Below are 24328 nucleotides of genomic sequence, written 5' to 3' on the forward strand. Positions count from 1 at the left end.
CCTACTTAAAGGAACTCACCCGAGTACATCACATTTACTACTTGAGTCTAGTGGGTGAGAATTCCTACTTAAAGGAACTTACCTGAGTACATCACATGTAATACTTGAGTCTAGTGGGTGAGAATTTCTTTGAGATGATGGCATGAACTCCTCCTGGTTAGACTGAATGTGTAATGCAGCCTGGTGGAAAAAAAATGCTCATGTAAGTTCAATAATAAATATCTTAAAGTTAAATGATATGCTGCGGACTGGAGCAAACATTTTCATTCATTTCCTAATTCTGTTATCAATGCCATACTTAGCAATTCAGTTTGACTGTTAATTCTCTGTACATATTTCTACTTTCTTCTCAATACTTCAGTTGAATTAATGCAAGATGTAGGCAAATGTCACGAGTCCTAGATTCAGTTTCATAAAACATGTTTCCTGTAGTGTTAGATATCGGGCAATATGCTTGGTTTCCAGATTTTTTTTTATGAAAATGGTGCCAGAGCCTAGTTGAATCATTGCAGCTATTTAATTGCAAATGTGACTTTTGAAAGTTTTTTCATACCGGTTATATTTGAGTATAAGTCAATCCACATATAAGTCAGACCCCCCTTTTCAACTCCAAATTTCTGGAACCTAGTCTTGACCCACTTACAAGTCAGACTGATTTCTGACAGCTGCATTGCTAACATTCCTTAATTACAATGAGTATACCTATTTGTTTTGATATCTTCAATAAATGTTGAAATAAATAATTACAAACCAGAGTTGTTTTTAGAGTAGCAAATAATTAAATTCTTGACAAGTCATGTAAATTGTTTAAATTCCGCATTTTTTTCATTCATTCTAATTTTGGTACAACCAATAACCCAAATTAAAATCTTACATATAGAATTCAACATGGCCTGCGCCATGCTAAGGTTGGTTGCCATACATACATTTTTATGGCCTTATGAAAATGACATGAAAAAAAAACAGATATTACATTACTATCTCCAATTTAAAAATGTATAGTTCCAGAAACATACCTTAAATGTATGAGGTTTATGATGTTCATTTTCTGGACAAGTTGACCAGAACCATTTTGGCAAAGGTCCTGTCTCAGCTGAGGACACCAAGTAACCCATAGCTAATGGTTGCTGAAGGAGATTTGGTGGCTCGTCCTGTGGGTCCAATTCTTGAGAATTCTAAAATTAAGACAAGTATAAAAGTTTAAGAAATACTACTGTATTCATAGATAAATTCATTCGTCTACTTGAGCTACTACCAATATCACATATATGTAGATGATAAAGATTTATTCTGGCAACTGGATTTTCAGTGTTACCTGAAAGCTATAGCAATCTGAATTGGTATAATGTAGGACCAGTATTTTAAAGCTTAGCTTACATTTCTATGTACCAGGTATTAGAAATGGCCTCAGCTCAATTCAAATTGTCGTAACTATTTACAGGACAAGTGGAAATTGCCCGATATTTTCAACAGGGTCATCAAATGAATGAATGTATGGATTCCTGTAAACTGATGACTGAAGCTGATCTTTAATATATCTAGGAAAGGGAGTACAGTTTTTTTTAGACATACTTACTGAGGTAGAACTGTTCATGGCGGACAATGAATGTCTGCCATTGTCAGTGGGAGATCCAGGATTAGATGTATTTCCACCTGGAAGAACAGTGTTGGGAGAATTTGTAATCTCCTCAAAGACATTGATTAGAAATCCATCATTGAAGTCATTGTCCATTTTGAAATCTTCATGGAGATTTGAGAGAATGTTTTCATCATCCATTACATCATCTATGTTACCTAGGCCCAAGTTGTCCCCAACATTTGGCATCATTGTGGTGGAATTTGCCTAAAAATAAAAAAAAATATCTTGACCTACTCGAAGATTCCATTTTTCAGACAATCCCATGATAAGAAGTAATCAAATGATTTTAATATAAAAATTTTCACAATAGTCCTGGTTCCTGTTTAAATTCTGTCAAGTAAACATATTTGCAGGTATCAATTTTCAAGGTTTCAATAAATGATAAGTGTTTATAGTGTTAAAACTAAATTTTGCGGGTACTATTTTTTTGCCCTGTCCTGTCCACTGCGAAAAAAATAGTGAATATTAGTACACTATAAAAGTTAATACATTAGTACTTGCAATATTCTGATAATCTGCCAGGTATGGACTTAATGAGTATGGTATTGATGTTGGAAGATGTATCATTTAAATATTTATTTGTTTTTTCTCGACTATCACCAATTTAAGTTTTTTTTTTTCTTTACAGATCCATGAAGTAACAGAAGGCCTGTGACTCAACTATTCTTCTTAAAACATAGATTTGTTAAATACAGATGAGGACAGACAACAAGGTCATGCTCAGCCAGTGCAATTTGACTATAGAGGAAGAAATCCTCATAATAGTTATCAATATGAAGCACCGAGAGCCTGATTTCAGTCTGAAAGGCATGTAATCTAGGCATGTAAACTGGGAACCTAAATGGAGTACATGCATAGTAAAAATCCCAGCCGTCAACCAGTAATACGGAGTAAGGATCTTCACTAGTTTCGTATCTATAACAGTGATGTTCATAGATCACAACTTAAAGACATAATTTTTTCTAAAAATGTCAATACATTCTACCGAATTCATCCTCTTACAGGTTAAACCTGCCTCATATTAATGCATACCTGAGCATTAGCAGAGGTGGGAAAGACTAGAATATGTGTACAGGAAGCATCTTGTGGAGTCTGAAGTGGACAGTTACTGCTCATCTTCTCCTCTGCCTTAACCACATCAGCTAATACTTGGAATGATGAATGAGACTCAAGAGATATAAGACACACACTGAGAATCCCTGGAATCTCTGAATTACCAGACAAGTTTGAACACACGTTAGGACAAAGCTCTTTGATATGTCTAATGGCTTTCTGAATGTTCTTCTTACTAAGTAAGCCTGACCACCCTGAAAAAAAGTTGGAGTACATTATTCTTATCATACTTATCCAGTCACTTATTTGTTCATAGGTATATTACTCTAACAAAAACACTCCTGTAATCAAATATATCACTGAACTCAAGATAAAACTGTTAGCTTTCAAAAAAATCTTTAGACATTTTCAAAACTGGTTTTAATGAACAAAGTTAACTTGAAAGACAAGTATAATTGAAAGTTTTCAGTAAATTTTCATATGTAGAGGCCACGCTATAATTGCTTTTATCCCAATGTCCCTTTTTGTAACTTACCTTTCAGTTCCCCATGTCCCATCCTACCAAATCGGCCAATCACAAGCCTGCTGGGGATTGATGTCATGGTAACCACACCCAATATAAAATCCCATAATTTCTTTAGACCTATTTTCCTAGCTGAAGCTTTCTTTCTTCTGTTCCTGAAACATGAAAATCTTCCATGATGAGGGAATAAAAATGGTTTGAATGTGTAACATAACAATATAAGGCATTATCAGTGATTCTCCATATATTTCACTAACAGTATAAGATCTTGTTTTCTGTCCACCTATATAAAACACACCAAATTTTAAATCAATCCATCCATCAGTATACAAGATAATCGCAAATTAAGGATGATGGATGGAATGACAGAGTGATTCTAATATACCATCCACTCCTTGACTGGAATATAATAAGTCAACGACACATTTCTAATAAAAAAAATCTTATCATACCTGTTGGGAATCTCAATATTAATGGTGACTGTTTCCATCAGTTCTCCCTGCTCATCAGTACAGACAGCTATAAGCCATCGTTGGTCCTCAGATAAACAGTACGTACAATGGATGACATTACTTCTCTCCAACTTCTCACCATGACATTCAGCTAACATGGCCTGCTTGTCTTTGGTAGGAGCTATCACAAATGGTGGACAATAAAGCTTTGTCTTCTCTTTTTGCTATAAGGAAAACAAGATATTTAAATCCGAGTTCCATTCCATTGAGGCAATTACAACAAAAAAATAATTTGTGTTCCAGCTGTTCTTTGTCAACTACAATCCAGTACATTATTACTACCTCATTACGTACCGATAACAATACAGGACAGACCATTTACTCTGAATGAAAATGGGCAACCAAGACCCAAAAACACATTTAAAATAAAAATGAAATCTAATATCAGGCCAGTGACAAAAGTCAAGCAATGGACTAGTGTTTTGATGTAATGTTCCAAATAAATTATTACCATAATAATAAATGATAATGCAACAAAGGAGAAAGGGTAATAAAGGGTCATATTGGCCCTTTATTTAATTAGATAATTAAACAATTTATGATAAATTTTCAGTTGAATTTGAGGCCAATACGACCCTTCATTACCCTCAAATTCAACTGAAAATTTATCATAAATTGTTTAATTATCTAATTGTGAATTTGGAGACTTGAATTCATTAAAAATTAGAAAATATAAAGACTTCTGATTATTCTTGCATTGAAAGGGCAAAAAAATTGCTTGAAGTTTCCTAATACAGTAGATTCCGCTTAATTGCATAGCCTATTTGCCAGTAAAAATTATGCAAATAACCGGGCTATTCTTATAACCGAAATTACGATTTTACCGGAAGTGCGAGTTCAGGTAAGACGACGATACTGTGGATCAACCAGGGATATCACTGTTCAACATTTCTGATCTGGTATTTAATTGTTATAGACCTTCTCATTGTATTGTTCTTTTATCAATAAATAATAATATATATTGTGTTTGTCTTGTTTATTGACCTTCTTTACGCTGTGTGTATTTATAAGTAAAACCATGTGTTTCTCATCTATAAATAGTCAAGTAATTTCCTGAACTTTCTACGAAAGCAAATCCCATATTTCATATTTCAGGCAGGATTCAGTGTAATAATCATCAATGTTTGCAGTTTTTGGGCTTTTGAAATGGTCTGTGTGTTTTTATTCCTCTGTTCATTGTACACTGATAGTTGTGTATTATACGCGTCATTGACCTCGATATATTCCTATGAAGAGTGGATAGTATGGGGCACCATAGGGTAGTTGAATTTCATTAGACATTGTACTGAATGAATGACTTTTAATTTTCGTATGATATTTATGCCTAGTAACCCAAGCTCACTCAAAACTGTTCAGCTCATTAAAGAAAATTAAATTTACATTGATAATCATTTGTAGTCGGAAGAATTTAAATAGGGACAAAAAATACCCCAAGCCGAACCTCAAGCCGCATCATAAGGTGATGTTCGGCATGTCGTCAGAAGTCATTGTTCACCTAGGTGCTTGTTTATTTTAATGTAATTAGAAATCATTTATATTGTCTTTTATGTCCATGATTTTTTAATCCATTATTACCACCTCCTGATTGATGATAATCTAGTTTTTACAACAATAAATATGATTGACATATTTATGACCCGAAGGCTTAAAATAGAATTTGGGAAAACCTGTCTTTACCTGGGCGAGGCAAAATTCTCTATGCAATAAACCGAAATGCACCTCCAAGGCCTATGCAAATAAGCGATTTTTTCCCTATTAGAATAATAGGAAATGGTTTTGTGCAGGAGAAAATTATGCTAATAACCGAAATATGCAATTAAGCGATATGCGATTAAGTGGAGTCGACTGTATTCAGATATTCTGTCAAATTCTCAGCATTTTTGCTAAATGAGGTTAAATTATGACACTATTATGACGTCATTACAATGAACATATTCCACAAATTATTATTTTCCCTTATATTTATAAATTTTATAATGTTATGGACACCTCTTATGTTATTACAACAAAGTTGATATTTTTAGGCAATTTTCATATCTTCTTGCCCCTACACCTTCTTGAACATTTCATTTATTGTAAAGATTGAAATATTCATTAACTTACATCTTTCTTTTTAAGGAATATTTCTGCAGCTGCAGCAGGACCAAATCCTGTCAATGACCGACCTAAGATGGTATGAGACGAGTTCCAGCGACATGTGGTGAAAACAGAAAATGATATTGCCTTCAGTTGTTGTATGTTACTGCCTTTCTCTGTACACTCTAGTACAGTGTGTAATGGAATGATCTGAAATTAAATCGAGCATAATGTATACAAATAATATATACAACAAAACCAGTAGAGGTTTCCCTAGACCAATTTAGCATGGCGCTGCACCATGCCTTCATCTACTAGTACCATGCTGCCCTCATCATGAATTTTACAATGTGCCCCCAGTCGGCCAAACTCAACTTTCAAGTTATAAGATTAATTTAGTTATTTTCAACTAATTTGGATGCTAAAATGTACTCCTGTTGTGTTGACACCCATTTATGATACTTTTACAATACCATACTAGGGTGAAGGATGTTTATTGCAGGTTTCAGTAAATAAATAGTCCTAGTGTGAAGGCGGGGTGCCCTCAACGAAACACTCTGTGAGGGTTAAGTGCCCTAAAAATACTTAAATAACCATGCCTTCACAAATTCCTGGGGAAAACCAGTATCATATTTGGACCTGTATCAAAGTCAAATTTCATCAATAATAGGATATGTACATCATCATTTTGTGTATGAACAGTTAAACACTGATCAAGGTTTAAATACTGTGAAAGTACTATTCTTCATGGGGTACCAATTTTCGTTGTTTTCATGGGATAGCCAAACCAAAAAATTTGGTTCCTAACGAAAAGGGGATTTCCACTGAAATGTATACTGAAAACCTCAAAACCATGAATTCAAGAATCCATGAGCTTGGGTTTCTTCCATAATCCATGTAAAATTGGTATCCACGAAAAGAAGTACTTTCACAGAAATGGTTCAATACTTTTTGAGTAACTGGTGATAGAAAGTATGTACTTTCTTGTTCCATTACACGAGTCAGATTTGCAGACATAGTGAGCAACAGATATGTTTATGGTACTTGACGACAATCCATACTTTATGTAAATGATCCAAACAATCCTGGCCTTTCTGTGATTTAAACTAAGTTACTATAGAGAGATTAACAAGCAGTAGAACATTAATTTACAGTCAAAATTGGCCACAAAAAAAGAAGCTATGAAAATATGCATGTAAACAGGTCAGCTACAGGACCAACTTTTACCCTAGTTAACATAGGTTATAAGAAAGAAAAATTCAAAACCATTAATTTTTATTTCATATAGCCCAAAATATGATCAGTGACTAGCTGTACAAAATCATGTCTTAAAGTCTGTTAATGTATAATGTAATAAGTCAATTCAATGAACCGTATTTGGAAGATAGTCTCGCATTCATATGAATAGAATACATAAATCTAGAAGCTTAATCAGACATAATGTCCATTTAAGGTGACAATATGGTCTAGATTTCCTGTTTCTTGTAGTAAGTGAAAAACTATTTTAGCAGGGTTTGCATGTTACAAGTTCTCCTTGGTAATAGGGTTTGTAAGTCTCATTCTAGTTTCAGTTTCCCTTCCGGGATTTCCGGTGTAGAACGTATTGAAATCTGAAGACCGATATGCATTTTAGTGTGTACTTCCAGGAAATTCAAATGCTGCTTCACAATGCAAAATCTTCTATTTTATGCTATTCTAAACATTTTTATCTCTTAGAACTTGATAATTGTCATTTTTAATCAGTATTTTTACCTAAAAATGATACTTCGCTTGTAATATTGAACTCAATGCTATGCATTTGAATGGTAGACAAGGACCCATTCTTACCAAACCATGGAGTCACGTGACGAGACTTACATACCCCATAAACCGTCAGTCTATAGTTTAAAAATGTTTATCTTTATTTAACTTAGCAGAGCCATAATGAACTTATCTGATTAACCTTTAAGACTTATGTTGTCAAAGATATTATCAATGTGAGATTGTCTTGTGGAGTTACCCGATGCATTATATAACTCGTTAACAGACTTGACATGATTTTCTATTACTAGTATATATAATTTTTATTCATATGTATATACATTACTATAAACTTACCTGTAAGTACATATTTTGTTGTAAATGTTCAGGAAGTGACTGGACCAATTTGAGGAAGCACTTCAGAAGTCCTATTTTGATTATTCTGTCTATGTCACTATCCCCATCACAGCTTTGTCCATAGTTAAATGGATCAATAATGTATACTACCAATGCAGGACAATCCATAGGTTTCTCTCTATCATTTTCATGAAAACTTATGTCTTTGAAATTATTTGACTCAGCTGTCTGGGTATTCTCTGTGAGGGTTAAAAAAAACTGGTTAAGATACAAGTACTTTTCAGTCTTCTAAAAAACAGACATGATTATACGAGGTCTACAAACAAAGCATAAATTGGCAAAATCGGAAGTAAATATTCAGTACAAAAAGAATCGTAATGGTAAAAAATCGGATTTGAAATAGCGGAATTCCACTAAAAGCATGAAAAAATCATGTCTGAAAAATATTAACATTAAAACTTGTACTGTCTTTTGTACTTACTTCAACAACCATTTTATAAAAAAAAAGCATTGGATTAACAAGTGAATTACATGCAGACATTTTATCTGGACAGTCACCCAACTAATCATAACACTATCTCCAATATATGTCTGTAACAACCAGCTCTGAATCAAATCATGATTTACTGTAATTGATGTACCATACATCTGGAAATTTGCATCAAAAATGTGAATTTTATTGTGTTAAATTGAATTTTTTGTGAACTAAAGAGGTACATGGGAAACTCATTATTAATCTCAAGCTACTTGAGGTAAAGATAAATTGAAATTCAATTTTTGCAGTCTCTTGGTAATCATGAGATTTTGCAAAAATAAGACTATAAATACATACCCTTATCCTCAGAGACATTGTTAGTCTGTGGAACTGTGAACACATGATCAGAAGTGACTTGACTAGGTTCTGATGGTTTGTACCCTGCCCTGTAGTTAGTGTTTGGCTCAAATACAGATTGGTCAAGTGTCTGTTGGCTTAGTAACGGAGCTACAAAAGGAAAATGAAATATCAGTCATTTAGTTTACATCTTAGGCATACAGTGAAGTACATCGTAGTGTGCATCAGAGCCTTTGGATTTTATTACATCTTCAAGTTTCGAATGGAAATTTATTTTCTAAGGCCTTAGAACAAAGACTGGTACTTCTACCATACTTCTATGTGTTTCTGCCATGCTCTCAAACAGAAAAGTGATATACATTAAGAAAACCCCCAAGTAGTGGGGGAAAAAAAAGACCCTTTTTTGAAAAATCTAGTAACAGTTTGTTTACTTGAAAAAGTAAAATTCCTGCTTTAATAACTGTGTCTTCAATTTTGGAAAATAACTGAACATTTCCCAGTGATGAAATGACAGCATCTTGTCGCTGATTTTAAAATTGCGGCCAATTTGTTTACTAGAATTACTACACGACACCACTAGCATTACTACACGGTGGGAAAATTAAAGTTGCTGTTTACTCAGTGTTAATAAAAGTGATGGATATATCATTTTTTAAAAAATTTTAATTAAAATATAATGAATGTATTCAATTTCTGATTAGTTTATACGCTATAACCTAATTAAGGTCCGTTTACGCTGAAACATAATCCACTTCACAGATTATTCAGCGTAAACGGACCCAAATTAGGTTACAGCATATAAACTAATCAGAAATCAAATACATTCATTAAATAAACTACAATGAATATCTAATTTCAAAGTTTGTGAAAATGCTCGGTCCTGATTGTAGTCAAAATTTCAACATTATTTGTTCAGGACTGACAATATTTTTTATTCTGACACAGTCGGTAGAGTTTTGCTTTTTACCCTTTGACCTGAAAGAGGCTCTTCTATGACAACGGAAGTCACCTGATGGCAATTCTGTTTCCCCATTGGCCAAATGCTGATAACTCAGTGGTGTTAGGAATAACTATATCAGTAATTGAAATTGCGTGCCATGTGTTATTTTCTTGAATGAAATGTAAGAAATTATAATTAAAATGAACAAAATTTCACAGCGTTGGCTATCTTTTTTTTTAAAGATAGTACTTGTTTTTTTCAATAGAGACATTAGATGGGACTGAACCACCTAGGAAATATCCATTTTCACCAACTCTTGAAAATTAACATTCTGCATTAATAGAAGTATCTCTTAGGGCTGTTCCATTAAAAGATACGAGGTACCTACAGGGAGGGAACATTTTCACCAGGGGAGCCATCCATAGAAGTTATATTGATATTTTGTATTAAACTGTATATTTTGTCAAGAGACCTGAACATCCACCCATATACTAAGAATAAAATATAAATGAATTAGCTATGCTACTGATTAACTAATTAAGTTAAATGACCATTAACAAGTATTTCATGCTTATCAAGAATGGACTAATTATGTATCTAAATCATCATTTGTTTCAAAGAAAACGTTTATTCTTGGCTTGTTTTTTAATCAGTAAATAAAATATTAATAACATTATTCATTCATAAAAACAGGAAATATCGCTCTCAACTGAGTATTATATGCATCCTATTATAATGTGTAACACTTACCTAGCCAGGAAGTGCAGACTTGAGAAAATAACTTTAGCTTATTTGACAATGGAGATTCACCTGAAATGAAAAATTAAAAAAAAATTACAGGATTTTGTAATTAAAATGTAACCAGTTTTGAGTGGACAAAATAAGTGTAAACGCAAAAGAAAATCAGATTCATGTTTATGTACATGAAAAAAATAAAGTTTACACGGGTAATATGTTTAAGGCACAGATGTTGTCAAAGGATATAAATACTCTTGACAGTTGCATGTATTTATATTATATAAACTAACAGCAAAACAAGATGAAAATAGTCATACTGTCATTGAAAAACCTCTACTTTCACTTGGACTTGAAGTGTGAAAACTATTGTTTGTAATCACCCTGTGTAAGTGTTCAACTATGACTATTTTCATTCATGTACATCTACATTGAACATACGAGGCACAACCTTTATGAAAAAAATACAAATCCTATTGACACAGCCAAAAGTGCAACATATGACAATTTACGAATGATAGTCAAGATTTTCATATGTTCATGAAAAACATGATTATCATGAATAATTATACAGTCCTAGTTTCTTTTACAAAAGTATGATAATACAAGATTATATAACAGTCAAATGTATTCAGAAACATATCCTCAATTAAGATGATAATCATTTGTTACACTTCATATGATTCACATGTGGCTTTTTTGGCTTGAGGGATAACAGTAAACAGATTTACTTTAAAAATCACTACATACACAAGTTAAGAGTATTTTGATGTACAAATCTGAAACTCACCAATTTGTTTGAACCAGTCTTCCTCTGGTTCATCCGATTTTGATGCTGCCTGCTTTTTACCAATTCTCATGATACCATCACGTAACTTTTTGGCAAATGGAGCATGACGTCCAAACCGACATAGTTCATACACATTACTGAGTTCTTTGAAGAATACTTTAACATAGTCTATCACATAATTATTATCTGGGGCAAGAACAACATAAGCAATATCCCTTTGTTTGCCATATGGCTCCATGAATTGTTTCTCCTGGAAAACAAAATTTTTTTTCTGACAAGGGCTATTCCAGAATTAATTGTGAGGGCGGTATGGAGGCACCTCTATTAAAATTTGATGGATGCTTGTTATTTAAGATAATTAGCCTTAAAATGAAAGAAAATAACCAATTAAAATTGTATGCAAGATAATAAAAGAACTACCTACTTTCTGTAGCTGACAATGATCAAGTCCATCAATACTAACAATAGTATCAATAAAGTTTTGATTACCAGATTCAATATATTTCTGTGCATTTACTGCTTTGGTATTTTGTATGTTGGGCTACAGTTGTTATGTTACATTAAAATGTACTAAGTTTTTTTTACTTGTGTATGAAGGACCGATTGGATCATGGACATTGCTTCATCACCAACTTTTTCTTTGGTACACCGAGATTTTGTAAGATCCTTGAAGCACCTTGATCATTAGGTAAAAAATGAATTGCCTTGCGGTTTGAATACAGACATGATTTTATGAATCAATTAAAATAGTGGAAATTGGTGAAATCAGTAGGAAACTTACAAAAGAAATGAAACAGTAAAATTTGAATTTGCTAAAAAATGGGAAAAAATGTCATGTCTGTGAATAGAATAAATAAAATACACCTACCCAGAATCTAAGAGAATATGGTGATATAGACAACCAGTCTCTGTCATTACCAACTAGTAATGCTGGTATAGGCTGAGGTGAAGAATTCTCTTCTGAACCTATAAAACCAAAAAATTACATTTTCCTTTACCAATGACATTATAGTCGGCGTCACATAAATAACATACTGTTAAAATTTGAATAAAAATATTTTCTACGACTTTATTGACACCTACCGTCGTTTAAATTGTCTTAAATGACTTGCTCATTCGTTTAGCCAAACAGCTTCTCCCTAAACATTGAATCGTTAAATTCCGGTCAGATTTTAATTGTAGGTGCCAATATTTACATTGTAAAAAGTCGGCCATGTTTACAGTGATCGGGTTGCTAGGAGATGTTGTTTACGTTTAAATGGTTTGTCCAAAAACCGAAGAACCCAGAATGCACTTCGGCGTTATTCGGATATCTCGGATTTATTTTACGCGAACAACGTACAATACCGAGAAGTTGATCAAGCAGACGATTGTCACCGGAGTTCGACGGGAACTTACGAACTTCGTTTGTAAACAAATCATCCCGTAAAAACCAACATGGCGGATATTAGTATGGGATTTTCCCGTAAGGATTTGTTACGCATGATTTAAGCTAATAAGCGACTTGTTTTTGAGAAGCTGTTTGGCTAAACGAATGTGCAAGTCATTTAAGACAATTTAAACGACGGTTGGTGTCAATAAAGTCGTAGAAAATATTTTTATTCAAATTTTAACAGTATATTATTTATGTAACGCCGAGTATAAGTACATTTCAAAATCAGATTTCAGAATATGATTCAAGGCAATATATGCAATTCTAATTAACTGTAATTAAACACATTTTCTAAAAAGTGGTCAAGATTAAAAGCAGATTTCCAAATTATAAGTTGGAAAGAACGTAGAAAAAGAAAAAAAAATACTCTCTTCTCTTCTAAAAATAATATTGTACATTCCACTTCCTTCCACAGGGCTAATTCTTTAAAGCCTCAAAAACGCAGAAATCAACTGAATCATAAGTAAATAGACCTTAAAAAACAATTGTAATGAAAAATTCAGGTTTTAAAAAAGCTGAACCTCCAGCTACACAGAAGTCCTTCCTGCTTCCAGAAAAAACAGCCTGCACTTGTACATAAACAATAACAGTCAAACTGAGTCAATGGGCATGATGCACAAAACATCCCTACATTAAAAGTCCCAATCAACTGATATAGCATTCATATATATGTATATATACAAACCTCTGCCAGCCAGCTGATGGAATTCTTTCCATGTTAGAGGACCAGCCAGTTTAAAGGTCTGTTCCCATAACCTTGTGACACGTTTATTTTGAATTGCGTCTTGTAGAATTGGTTGTAAAGACTTGAGCAGATGCTGTGAGTCTTGCGGATTCAGAGGTATTTTAGTAGCACCTAAAATATGATCATAAGAAAGTAATGATTCCTGCACTAAAAAAAAAAAAAACCCAAAAAATTTGATAATATCTATCTAAAAATACACACACAATACAAAATCAATTGGTTAAATTCAGACATTGTGCAAGTGTATTGAACAATGTTTGAACAAACCTGAAACTTAATTAAATAACAACAAATTTTGAAAATATCTATGTAAAAATAGACATGCAATGCAAAATCAATTGATTGAAGTCAAACATTGTGCAATTGTAGTGAACTTTCACAGACAATATAAAGAATTTTAATCATTGGCAAGGCAAAGGAGATACGGTAAACCAGTAATTGGGATAATAATTTAGAGAAGGGCCATTTTTAATGAGATTCGAAATTTCAATGGGCAATTCTTTAACTCTTTGAAAAAAAATTCTGATTTTAACATGACATTTTTGGCTGGAATGTGAAGCACAGGGCCCCTTTTCGACACTGTCTTTTAATTTTGAATAGCTGTCAATTATGTTGACCTTAACATTTAAATTTGCTATCCACCATTCCTAATTGAAAGCTATTCAAACTTAAAAGTCAGCCTAAACAGCTATTTAAATTACTCACTAGTCTACATAAATTTGTCTAGAAATTGGAACTGGTCTATTTCAACTGGCTGTAATTATCCTATTTATTATATAGGTTTTCTACTTTATTTGTTACATCACACACTTCTGTGAAAGTTCTTCAATAACAAATTCTGTGGATCAGGGAAGAAACACAAGTTTGTGGATTCTTGAATTTGTGGTTTTGAAGTTGTCAGTATACACATCAATGGGAATCTACTATTCGTTGGGAACCAAATTCGTGGTTTGACCTACCCATGAAAACCATGAAAATTGGTGTTATGAAAATTTTTTACACAGAGAACATTATGTAAATATCACTACTATCTATGTAACAATTTTACATACCTTTCAAAAATTGCCATTTATGTAGACATGTAGATTTCATCACAGGATCATCAATTTTTGTAGAAACACAATGTTCCATGGCCTGACGGCCCTGGTCTAAAGCCATGTAGGACACCTCATTACCATCTGACAAGAAATAATCAGATCCATGCATTATAAAATTTGAAACTCTTAACAAAATGAAGTATGCTTTGCACCCAAATCTGCTGTTATACATAATTCATCTAACCTAGTCTATCATGCAGAAATGATCTTACGAAATTGTCAAACAAAGCAGAAATTGGTAAAATCGGAAATAAATACAGTTAAAAAAAAAGGGAATTGGAATGGTAAAATCGGAAATAAATACAGTTAAAAAAAAGGGAATTGGAATGGTAAAATCGGATTTCAATTAGTGGAATTCCGCTAAAAAGCAAAAAAAAAAAAAGAAGAAAAAAAAAATCATCCCTGTCTATTGGAAGTATTGTGGTCTGACAGTTAACTGGAAAAATGCCATTCAGACAGGAAAAAGCCACCAGAAGTCTAGTATCCCTTCTGAACTTAAAGACTTTTAAGTTGTAGGCAAAGCCTAATAAAATCTAGTTTAGATGAGTAAATCACACTATCAAAATGAATGAAGAGAAATAAAGGTACATTTCAAGTTTAATTCATAAAATTGAGTTTTACAAACCTTTTAATGGAAAATCATCCACTGATACCGAAGCGTATGAAGTATCCGTTTCCATGCCTAGCCTTATTAACAACTGAGATGATGAATGTGAAGGGTAAGGAACAGTGAACTGTCCTAGTAACAGTTCCAGCACTAAAATGTTAGGGTCATCCCCTTTATGTTCACCACTGAATTCTAAGGATAACAATCCAGGTTTCCGTCGATCAAATCGATCATTTCGAACACCCGTAATGTCCACTTCATCCTCATAAAACAGACCAGCATTAATTCCAAATCGTCTATTGCGAATAGCACTAAAACCACATGTACAACTGTATTGGGCTTCACCCGTAGGGTCCTCAATGAGGATTCCTGTATCAGCACCTTTAATATTTCCATTACACACACAGAAATTACAACTATCAAAATTAGCATCCTTGAAAACATTTAGTCTAGAGTCCATTAGGAGAATGTTCACTACCAAGCTATGCACTTCAGCTATTTGATTATTTGTCCCTTGGTTATCAACAGAGTTCAGAGTCTTATTCAGATAAGATGAAGCATTAGATGCTGGAGATTGCAGTTCATAACTCATTGGAGTTCTTTGTGTTCCTACACTAGGTGTTTGAAACATTGCAGGCGATGATTCTATTGCACTGGAGTTCATCCGGGATGGCAAGCTTGGAATATTCTCTATGGACGGTATGTTGTAACTACAATGTTCACAGTCATTTTACCAAGTAGTATACACATCAAATACTGCACAGATTTCATTAAATATTTTGAGATATTATATATTAAGATTTTGCTACGCTAGTATCAACCCAATGTAACCGACATGGTTTTTTTCTGTCATTTTATTTTTATTTTGTATCAATCTATTGCATACAGTTTTGATTTGCATTACAGATTTTGTCGATATACAAAGTATGTATATGGTCTAGCTTGATGACCTAGGACCATTCAGTGTCTCTGTTTACCTGTATGGACCAAACAACAAACAAGTCCAGCCTGGAATAACTTCCTGCAAACAGAATTTTATCTAACTCCTTCAAGTTTAGGAGGAGTTTCAAGTCTCCCCTTTAAAATTACAATTTCTCTGCTTTGAAACTTTAAAATGGATTAATGAAGGAACTAGAAGTATTAGGCTGTCAAAAATCAGAAGATATTAAATTATGTTCATAGATCTCAATCACTATTTCACTGGTTGTCAAGCTAGAGTTTACATTGTTGACAGCCCTAGATTTTTATTACTGTAACATACCTGTTGGGAGGTGGTTTCTCCATGATAGGCATAGGATACTGCCAGGAGGCTTTATAGTCTGGTGGATGATGAATGGGAGACAGTTTTGGCAGAGTCACAGTTGAGTATTTATCAGAACTGACAAATTCATCTTGTTCAGGAGGCTGAAACACACTTGGAACATCCTGAAAATAAGAAGCAGATCTTGTTTACTCCATATCAAAATAAGAAGGTATGAAGTCATACTTTCAATATGAAATAAAGATGACATGGACTGCATGCATGTAAGCAAGTTAAATTATATGTGATAATCTTTAACAACCTCCTCCTGAAAAATTATCCTACACACACACACAATTGAATTGGAACTAAATAACAGTGCACTAATATCTGAAGTACATATTGTACAAGTACATGTACACATGTACATGATTTGTCTCACTGGGTAAAAAATCATACCTTAAAGAATTCCTCCATAGAAGGAACATTAATTTCCTTTTTGATGACAGGTCTTTCATATGTTTCTACAGCTTCATGGTGGTAGCTTGCTGGGGATATCTCAGGATTATTTGATGGTGGAGTTGGATACATTCGAATCAAATCAGATGAAGCTACAACAGATATTATAATTCATTTCTTAGACACCTACATAAGAACTGAAGACAAAATATATAACAATACCAACAGAAAGAAATAAGCTTTAAGTGTCAGTTTCAGTAAGAAGCAGGCGGTGGTTGATACACAGGAAGAAAAAACCTACCATTTTGAAAGTTGAATTTGACTATTTGCACCATCAGAATCAAGGAAAAAATACAAAATTTTTCTGATCATTTTGGTAAATTGAGTTATAATTTCACAGAAATGCTCTGAAAATGAACATTTAAAGAGCAGGTAAATCTGTCAAAAACATTCTTTTAAAAAATCTCGGAGCAAATCCAGTGATACAAAGATCAAATTATGGTATTTTCAAATAGAGGAAGCACTCTTGAGATTATATGATCATATCAGTAGGATTTTGACATGCATGATTTTAATGTTTCCCATTTTGCCTGATTCTTGCAAAAACTTAATCTTTACTATTTTGTATCATCCATGTAACATGTTTAATTAAGATGAGTTGCTGATTTTTTTGAGAACTAATGATGGCTTCATTTAAAGGTTAGATGATAACAAACGACCCATGGATTTATAACCAGCATTACTGCTTGCAGACATAGTGTTTGCTACCATGGAGAGCTGGACAAGATCTAGTACCTGCATCTGAGATCAAGCCATAAGCCAAAGAAGGTGGCACTTAAATTAGTAACTAAGACAACTTCGCCATCTATAATTCTTAAACACATCTGGCTTGACTAAAAAGTAGTTTAATTTTAATCAACTGCTTAACAACTTACCAATAACTCCTTCTGTAGGAGCCATCAGAACTTTGGTATGTTTAATATCTTCAGAGACAGCACTTTCAGTATTTGATATAAACTGTAAAATTTGTAATCATATATTAAATGAGATCCTAACTGAAATATGGTCAACAATGTATTCTTTTAAAACAGGAACTTGGTATATTAATTTTATGCATACATCTGCTTATCTCACATGATTTGCTCAGTCTCATTGTTCTTTATTGACCCCTCATAATATGATTGAAGTTAAGCTAAAGGCTGTTTCTTAACAATCACTGATTTTAAATTATTTTTTCTCTACAGTCTTTAACAAAATCTGCAATACACACAATTCATCACATCTTAAATCCCCTGATCAAGATTAATTTTTGGTAATCCCTAAAGTAAAACAACATGTGGAAATTATTTGACTCTCTATATATTATCAACAGAGCTTATACATTTCACCAACTGTCCATTTTAAAAAAAAATAAATACATGTACATAGTTAATCATGATGAAATCAAATGAGTTTTTCAAGTGTGCCAAAAAAAAAATAAAAAATAAATAAATAAATAAAAAAATATAAAAATAATAATAATAATAATAATAATAATAAAAAAATAAAACAATCTTGAATTTATTTAAATGTGATACTTACAGGATCATCATTATCAGAGTCTGACTCAAATATATGGTCTAGATCAGTTTTCTTAGGAACCAAATCATTAACCTGCATCAAGCTATCCTTCAAAGTGTTCGGAGTTGCCGGAGGTGACGTCAATGAGCTAGGCTCTGTAAATAACATTCTCTATAAATCAAACTGTATCAATAGACAGAAAATTGAACGATTTAGTAATCATGAAAGTTCACATACATCTTTTTAAGTAGTTTGTTCTTTTGGAAAATTTGGGATACTAAATACTTTTGGATGTGACATGTAAATCAAGATGAAAACTTTTGATTTCAAGTAATGTATCTATCTTGCATCTGTAAAATAAATAAATATACTGCATAAGAAACATGATTCATGGTAATTTTTAAAATCTTATACATACACTGTCACAATCAAAACGTGAATACTAAGAATAATTGACCTACCATTTCCTTTATCATCTCTATTAGAATCTAGTCTTCCAAAATCATCTTCCTGCAATATTACAATACATTCTTTTTTAAAGATAAGCTTTTGAAATCACAGATTTCTCACATTGCAGCTGTCCTTGTCATTAGAATTTAAATAAATATGATAGTTTCAATTGAGAAGGAAAGGCCATATAACAGTTAAATTCTCTAATGGTTGCAGCTTGATATTACTATATTTATAGGTCCAGTCCTGAATAGCTAGACATATCTGAATTTGATTTGTGACTGTATATTTGATACAACTTTGGTTTCCAACGCAGAACGTATATGGTCAAATAATTTGAAAATCGGAAACCAGTATGTAACAAAATAAAGTCTGAACAGTTAGATTCAGGATAAGAAAGAACTCAAGAAATTACTGTTTATTAAAAAATGACTACAGTAATTTTTTTTTACCTTTACAACCTTGATGTATAAATATAGTTGCAGCTCAATTATAGTAAATTTTGTTCTAAAAAAAAGACATAAAAGCTTCAAAACACAGCTATTACATAACCAGCAGCATGAAATAGTTCATCCTCAACTGGTTCAGGGAAGAGAGTATCTAGATAGATAATCTATTTAAAAACATAAATTTTTACTTATGTCCTACCATTCTTCCATACGGAGATTTTTTGTTGTGAAACCCTTCTTCACGACTATCTCTCATTTTCCTGTTAGTAATAGTAGCAGGGTTGATAGATGCTTCATCAGAAAACTCATATGGATCATCTTCCATTGACTGGGGAGAATTTCTCAATTTCTGGAGATTTGGTGAATCTCCATCAGGAGAAAGAGGCTCATACTTTGGCTTCTTAACAACTGGGATGTTTAACCTTGAAAGTGAAAATTGAAGTCTAGTGATTTTTCATTTAAAAGACATATACAGACACAAGTAAATAAGTTTTCTTGACAATACTATTTAAATTATTGATATTTTAAGTCATTACCAAGTAACATCTAGAACACCATTTTGAACAAGTAATATGTACAAAATGTATCTGTGCCCTCTTGAATTTATTTAATCAGAGCCTGAGAACTCTCATTACCCCTTTATCAATCACAGATTAAAGTTGAAACTTACAAACACGTGTAACATTTGGAAGGTCATACATGCATTTAACTACTGTTGTGAGAAAATAAATCATCATGCTGTTTCCCAAATGAAATAGCAGGAACTATTCCGAATTCAGAAACTGTCATCACAATTAGAACGGAACCAATACCACATTCAATAACAAACTTATGTAAGCATTTGGATGATTGATAATACTACATTCAGCTTTTTTAATGTAGAAGTCAGACATTTATTACCACTGAACACCTGCAAGTTCTACTTGACATCTAAGGCCCTTTGAGTTTGAATAGCTGTCAATTATATGTATGATGACCTTAATAACATTCCAATTTTACTTGTTCAGAAGGCTACCTAGATATCTGTATTGAAATTCAAATTGTTTTAACAACAGTCTGCCTTAAACTTTGTCAGCTACTAGACCGAACAATCAATTTCAGATTTTTTATTAGCCTGAATCAATTTTTACTAGTCTCAGGCTTCCGACTAGAGGCTACACCCACCAACTGTAACAAATAGCAGCTAGAAAATTGTACCACTAATTTCACAGGGATGATTTTATGTGGTCAACAAACAAACAAAAAACATCCCTGATTTAAAGTACTTTCTAGCATTCATTCAAGAAAAAAAACACTCATTAATGTTTCTTTCTTTTGCCATGTACCTTTTTTCACCACTTATCAAGAAAGTTTTAAAGTGTAAACACTGATTCTCAAAGATTTCTACAGATCCATCACAAACCACCTGTTACACTTTCAATAATGACTGAATAGCATGCACTTCATAAACAAGATTGTTTCAGTCCATTATTATGATATGAAATCAATATGATCAAGTTTTCAATTATTTACATCAAATAAACAGCTGTTCCTATGCTAAAAGAAATACTCTAGATCAATTTTATGGCATGTGCATTTATGACAATGAAAAATTAAACACTGAATAAATTTATCATGCTATTTTTTTTCTCAGTGTAATGAGCCTAAAATTTAATATATTCATATTTTGAATAGTGAGCTACCATTTATTCATTGCAAAGATTTCCAATCATTCAGGACATTTTTCCAGTACGTCCAATTGTTAAATCCACTATATTAAAAAAATATATCTTCCAAAGAGTCTGATCTAATTAAGACAAAGTATTACAGCTAGTTGAAATAGACCAGTTCCAATTTCAATACAAATCTAGCTAGGCTTGTGAGTAATTTAAATAGAAAACTGCCTTACATTATACCAATGTGTCCTACTTAACTACCACTGAACACCAGTGTGATCTTCTGGACATAGGCTATTAATTTTGAAGGTATAACTTACCAGACATTCAGTCTGTCTAAATTGTAGAGATTCTGAGTGACAAATGGGTCTCCATCAGTCAACTGTGTAGGAAGTAAAGGTCTCTTGATACCAGGAATTTCAACTGGCTTCTGTTGCAAGTGATTTGACTTAATCCATCGATTTATGCTGGCATTCTTAGCCTCTGACTGTTCTGCAGGTGGAGAAAATACATTCTCTGCTGTTTTAGGAGTAGAAACATCAAACGGTTTGGCAAAGTCAACATGCCCATTGACTAAATTACCAACATTACCTGCTGGTGGCTTTGTGGCATTACCTTCTTTTTCAGGAACTTCAGGAGGAGGATGTGGGCTAAGTTTAGGCATGGTTGGCTCACCACTTTGGCTAGCATGAGACTGACTATGGGGCTCTTCTAAAGGAGATGGTACAGCTGCTGGTGACTGGACACTTTCTATCCCAGTGTTACCCTCTCCTGAATTGTTTAACTGTGGCAAAGCAGATGAGACTGGAGCAGGAGTGAAATTAACACCCTGTACTGGAACCCTTTGAACCAAAAGATCTATATCCAGTGAAGCATCTCCCACAGTGGACTGCCGATGAAAAGGAGTACTCCGTCCAAGCCTGGAAGGTGGTCTCTCACCTTTTTCTTGCTTTGAATCACCTTTCCCATGTTTACTTGTTGGTAGTGGTTGTCCCTTACTTGGACCAGTCAGTGTAGGTTTATTTTTCAACAAACGATGTCTACAATTATACAATGCATAAATCACATTCACAATGAAGACCATATAACTTCAGAAAAAGAAAAAAAACCAACTATTTCTTCCTACTTGTCAAAACCCCTGAGACAGCTACTGGAAGGAGTTAAAATTCCCCCAAAATTGGTAAAATGAAAATTTGAAATGATCAGATATACTATGGGTCCAAAATTATATTTTACATAATGCCAGAAAAGGGTTTTCTGGCACATAAATAATGCCACCACATTTAAACCCATTTTTGCACTGTATTTCTATTTTTCTTCATTTAGCCATGATTTATTTTTTTTACCTACCTCGAACAGTTACAGTTCTGTTTTGTTGTTGGATCATTAAAATCCCACATGCCAAAAGTAGGGTCATCAATGGATGCCTCCGCTGACCTAAAAATAAAAGGGATAACAAATGTATTCATTACAATGAAAATTAACCGAGAAATATTCCTTAAGCAATCTTCACCCTCCCCCCAAAAAATATAATATCCCTGCTTCACTTGGATTTAAAACATAAAAGACCCTAATGATTGTTATCTCTCCTTGCAGTGATACAATAAATATTTTCAATGCACATCTATGGATGATGCCTACCCTTTTTATAAAATTTCATCAGAATCCTCCATTGTGTGGCTCAGGAGGTGCAATAATTGTGGAAACCAAGTTCTGTAAAGGTACATTTATTCATGGTTTGGTGAAAAAAACCCAGTTCGTAAATTCTTGAATTCAATGAATTAACTACAAATGGGAATTTTCATTTTCATTTGTAACGTAATTTCATGAAAGCATGAAAATTGGTACCCAACAGACAATAATACTTTAACAATCAAAATTGGCATGATCCTGCTGTCTCCAGACACCTTTTCTCATTCTACACTAAAATAATATAGAATCAGTGATAATTCTCAACTTGTGGCCATGATAAAGAATCATTTTATGTGATATTTTTTTTTACAATATAATGCAGTTTCACTTTCACAAAGCCAATTTTAACATGTGGACGGATATGCTACATATTTCAAAATACAGGAAACTAAGAAAACATTTAATACAATTCTATTATTACAAAAGAATTCACTTGAAACACTTCAATATTTAAATGTTCTCACCTTTTGGAAATTACATTGTTAATACAATTATCCTGTATGACCTTCTCTTGAATGCGTTTGGAAAAGACCCTCTCTGATCTGGCAATAAGTTCTGAACTCATCTCCATATGGTGAGTCCCTCCATAACCTGAAGCTCCATGTCCCCCCTTTGCCCCATGATCTGCTAACAAGCTCATATCTGCTGGTGATGCAGGGGGAGTCAGATGACTATGGGGGACAACATGCTGTGGGTGTGGCAAGTTTGATGCTGGGGCTGCTGTATTCACTGGCTTATTCAGCTGATCATCTATGTCACACAACAACACAAAGCTAGATGGATACTTCATTCGGACTCCAGCTGAAAATTTGTGAATCAAAACAAGATTTAATCGAGCACCATATCAAGAAAAATACATAGAAGTAGTCAATACAACAGAAACAAATACCGTATGGTGGACATTGTACCAGTGAAGAACCGTAATTTTTTACAAAACGTACCAATCTTTTTAAGTTTAATTGTGAGATTTCTAGGAACAAAAAAGAATTTTAACTCTACAGAATAACCCACATTATAGACGTTTCCCTAAACCAGTTCCGTATACAGTTCTGTCAATAAGTTGTCATTTTTAAAAATTTATTTGCACTACATCAAGTTTTCCCAGTGTTGTAATTTTATGTCAGAGTCATCTGTATCACGCTAAGGATAGTGACCTTGAAGCTGTCGATTCCAGCCAAAGAAAAAAATTTGCTCACATCAAAAAGGGTGGTCTGAACAAAACCATTTACACCTGTGTAACAAAAAATATCCTTAAAATATAATATTACAATGCGTTAACAAATTTCTTGAAAAAGCATATTTGTTAAACATACTCGTAACTAATCCAACTTGCTTACCAACTAAAACTTCTATAAGAGCAGGTGGATCTCCATCCTTGTCCGTCTGTTCTATGGGATAAAACCTGCTCCATTCATCCAGTATTTTGTGAGCATGTTGATCAGTATCTCTATATGACTGGCCAGTCAATGTTCCATTCAGACCATATGGTGCTAAGATAACTATCAAAACAAATTAACAATATTTTATACACACAAACAAAGAAAAATATCACCAATCACATTATAGATATATAATACTAACCATTAATATGATAAAGTAATTTTTACCAGTAAGTATGAAGATCACTGAGTTCAATAAAATATGGCCACACTTTTCCAAACATTTTCAAATGAGACCCAGAAAAAGGTTTTCATTCAATGCATTTTGCAAAATCCATTTATCTTCTAGCAATTATATTTATGAAT

General features: G+C 33.2%; 1 protein-coding gene across 1 annotated transcript in view; it reads right to left on the bottom strand.

Moving 5' to 3' along the window:
* The window catches only part of LOC148607547 (mediator of RNA polymerase II transcription subunit 13-like), a 35363-nt gene that overhangs the window by 5389 nt on the left and 5646 nt on the right, over positions 1-24328 (bottom strand). Inside the window, exons 6-30 of the mRNA XM_088545838.1 lie at positions 23921-24082; positions 23048-23384; positions 22242-22328; positions 21212-21931; positions 19436-19658; positions 18799-18847; positions 18359-18492; positions 17713-17794; positions 16778-16929; positions 16340-16503; positions 15097-15788; positions 14427-14552; positions 13315-13485; positions 12066-12163; positions 11198-11447; positions 10423-10482; positions 8733-8882; positions 7901-8139; positions 5831-6013; positions 3668-3891; positions 3228-3370; positions 2672-2946; positions 1577-1843; positions 1017-1175; positions 83-180 (exon numbers count right to left, since the gene is read on the bottom strand). Of these exons, the coding sequence (XP_088401964.1) occupies positions 83-180; positions 1017-1175; positions 1577-1843; positions 2672-2946; positions 3228-3370; positions 3668-3891; positions 5831-6013; positions 7901-8139; positions 8733-8882; positions 10423-10482; positions 11198-11447; positions 12066-12163; positions 13315-13485; positions 14427-14552; positions 15097-15788; positions 16340-16503; positions 16778-16929; positions 17713-17794; positions 18359-18492; positions 18799-18847; positions 19436-19658; positions 21212-21931; positions 22242-22328; positions 23048-23384; positions 23921-24082 (5245 nt within the window). The remainder of the gene's footprint in view (positions 1-82; positions 181-1016; positions 1176-1576; positions 1844-2671; positions 2947-3227; positions 3371-3667; positions 3892-5830; positions 6014-7900; positions 8140-8732; positions 8883-10422; positions 10483-11197; positions 11448-12065; positions 12164-13314; positions 13486-14426; positions 14553-15096; positions 15789-16339; positions 16504-16777; positions 16930-17712; positions 17795-18358; positions 18493-18798; positions 18848-19435; positions 19659-21211; positions 21932-22241; positions 22329-23047; positions 23385-23920; positions 24083-24328) is intronic.

Source organism: Perna viridis, chromosome 9 (genome assembly GCF_037379345.1).
Source record: "Perna viridis isolate PV_CMFRI_1.1 ecotype Kerala chromosome 9, ASM3737934v1, whole genome shotgun sequence".
Classification (NCBI taxonomy): Eukaryota; Metazoa; Mollusca; class Bivalvia; order Mytilida; family Mytilidae; genus Perna; species Perna viridis.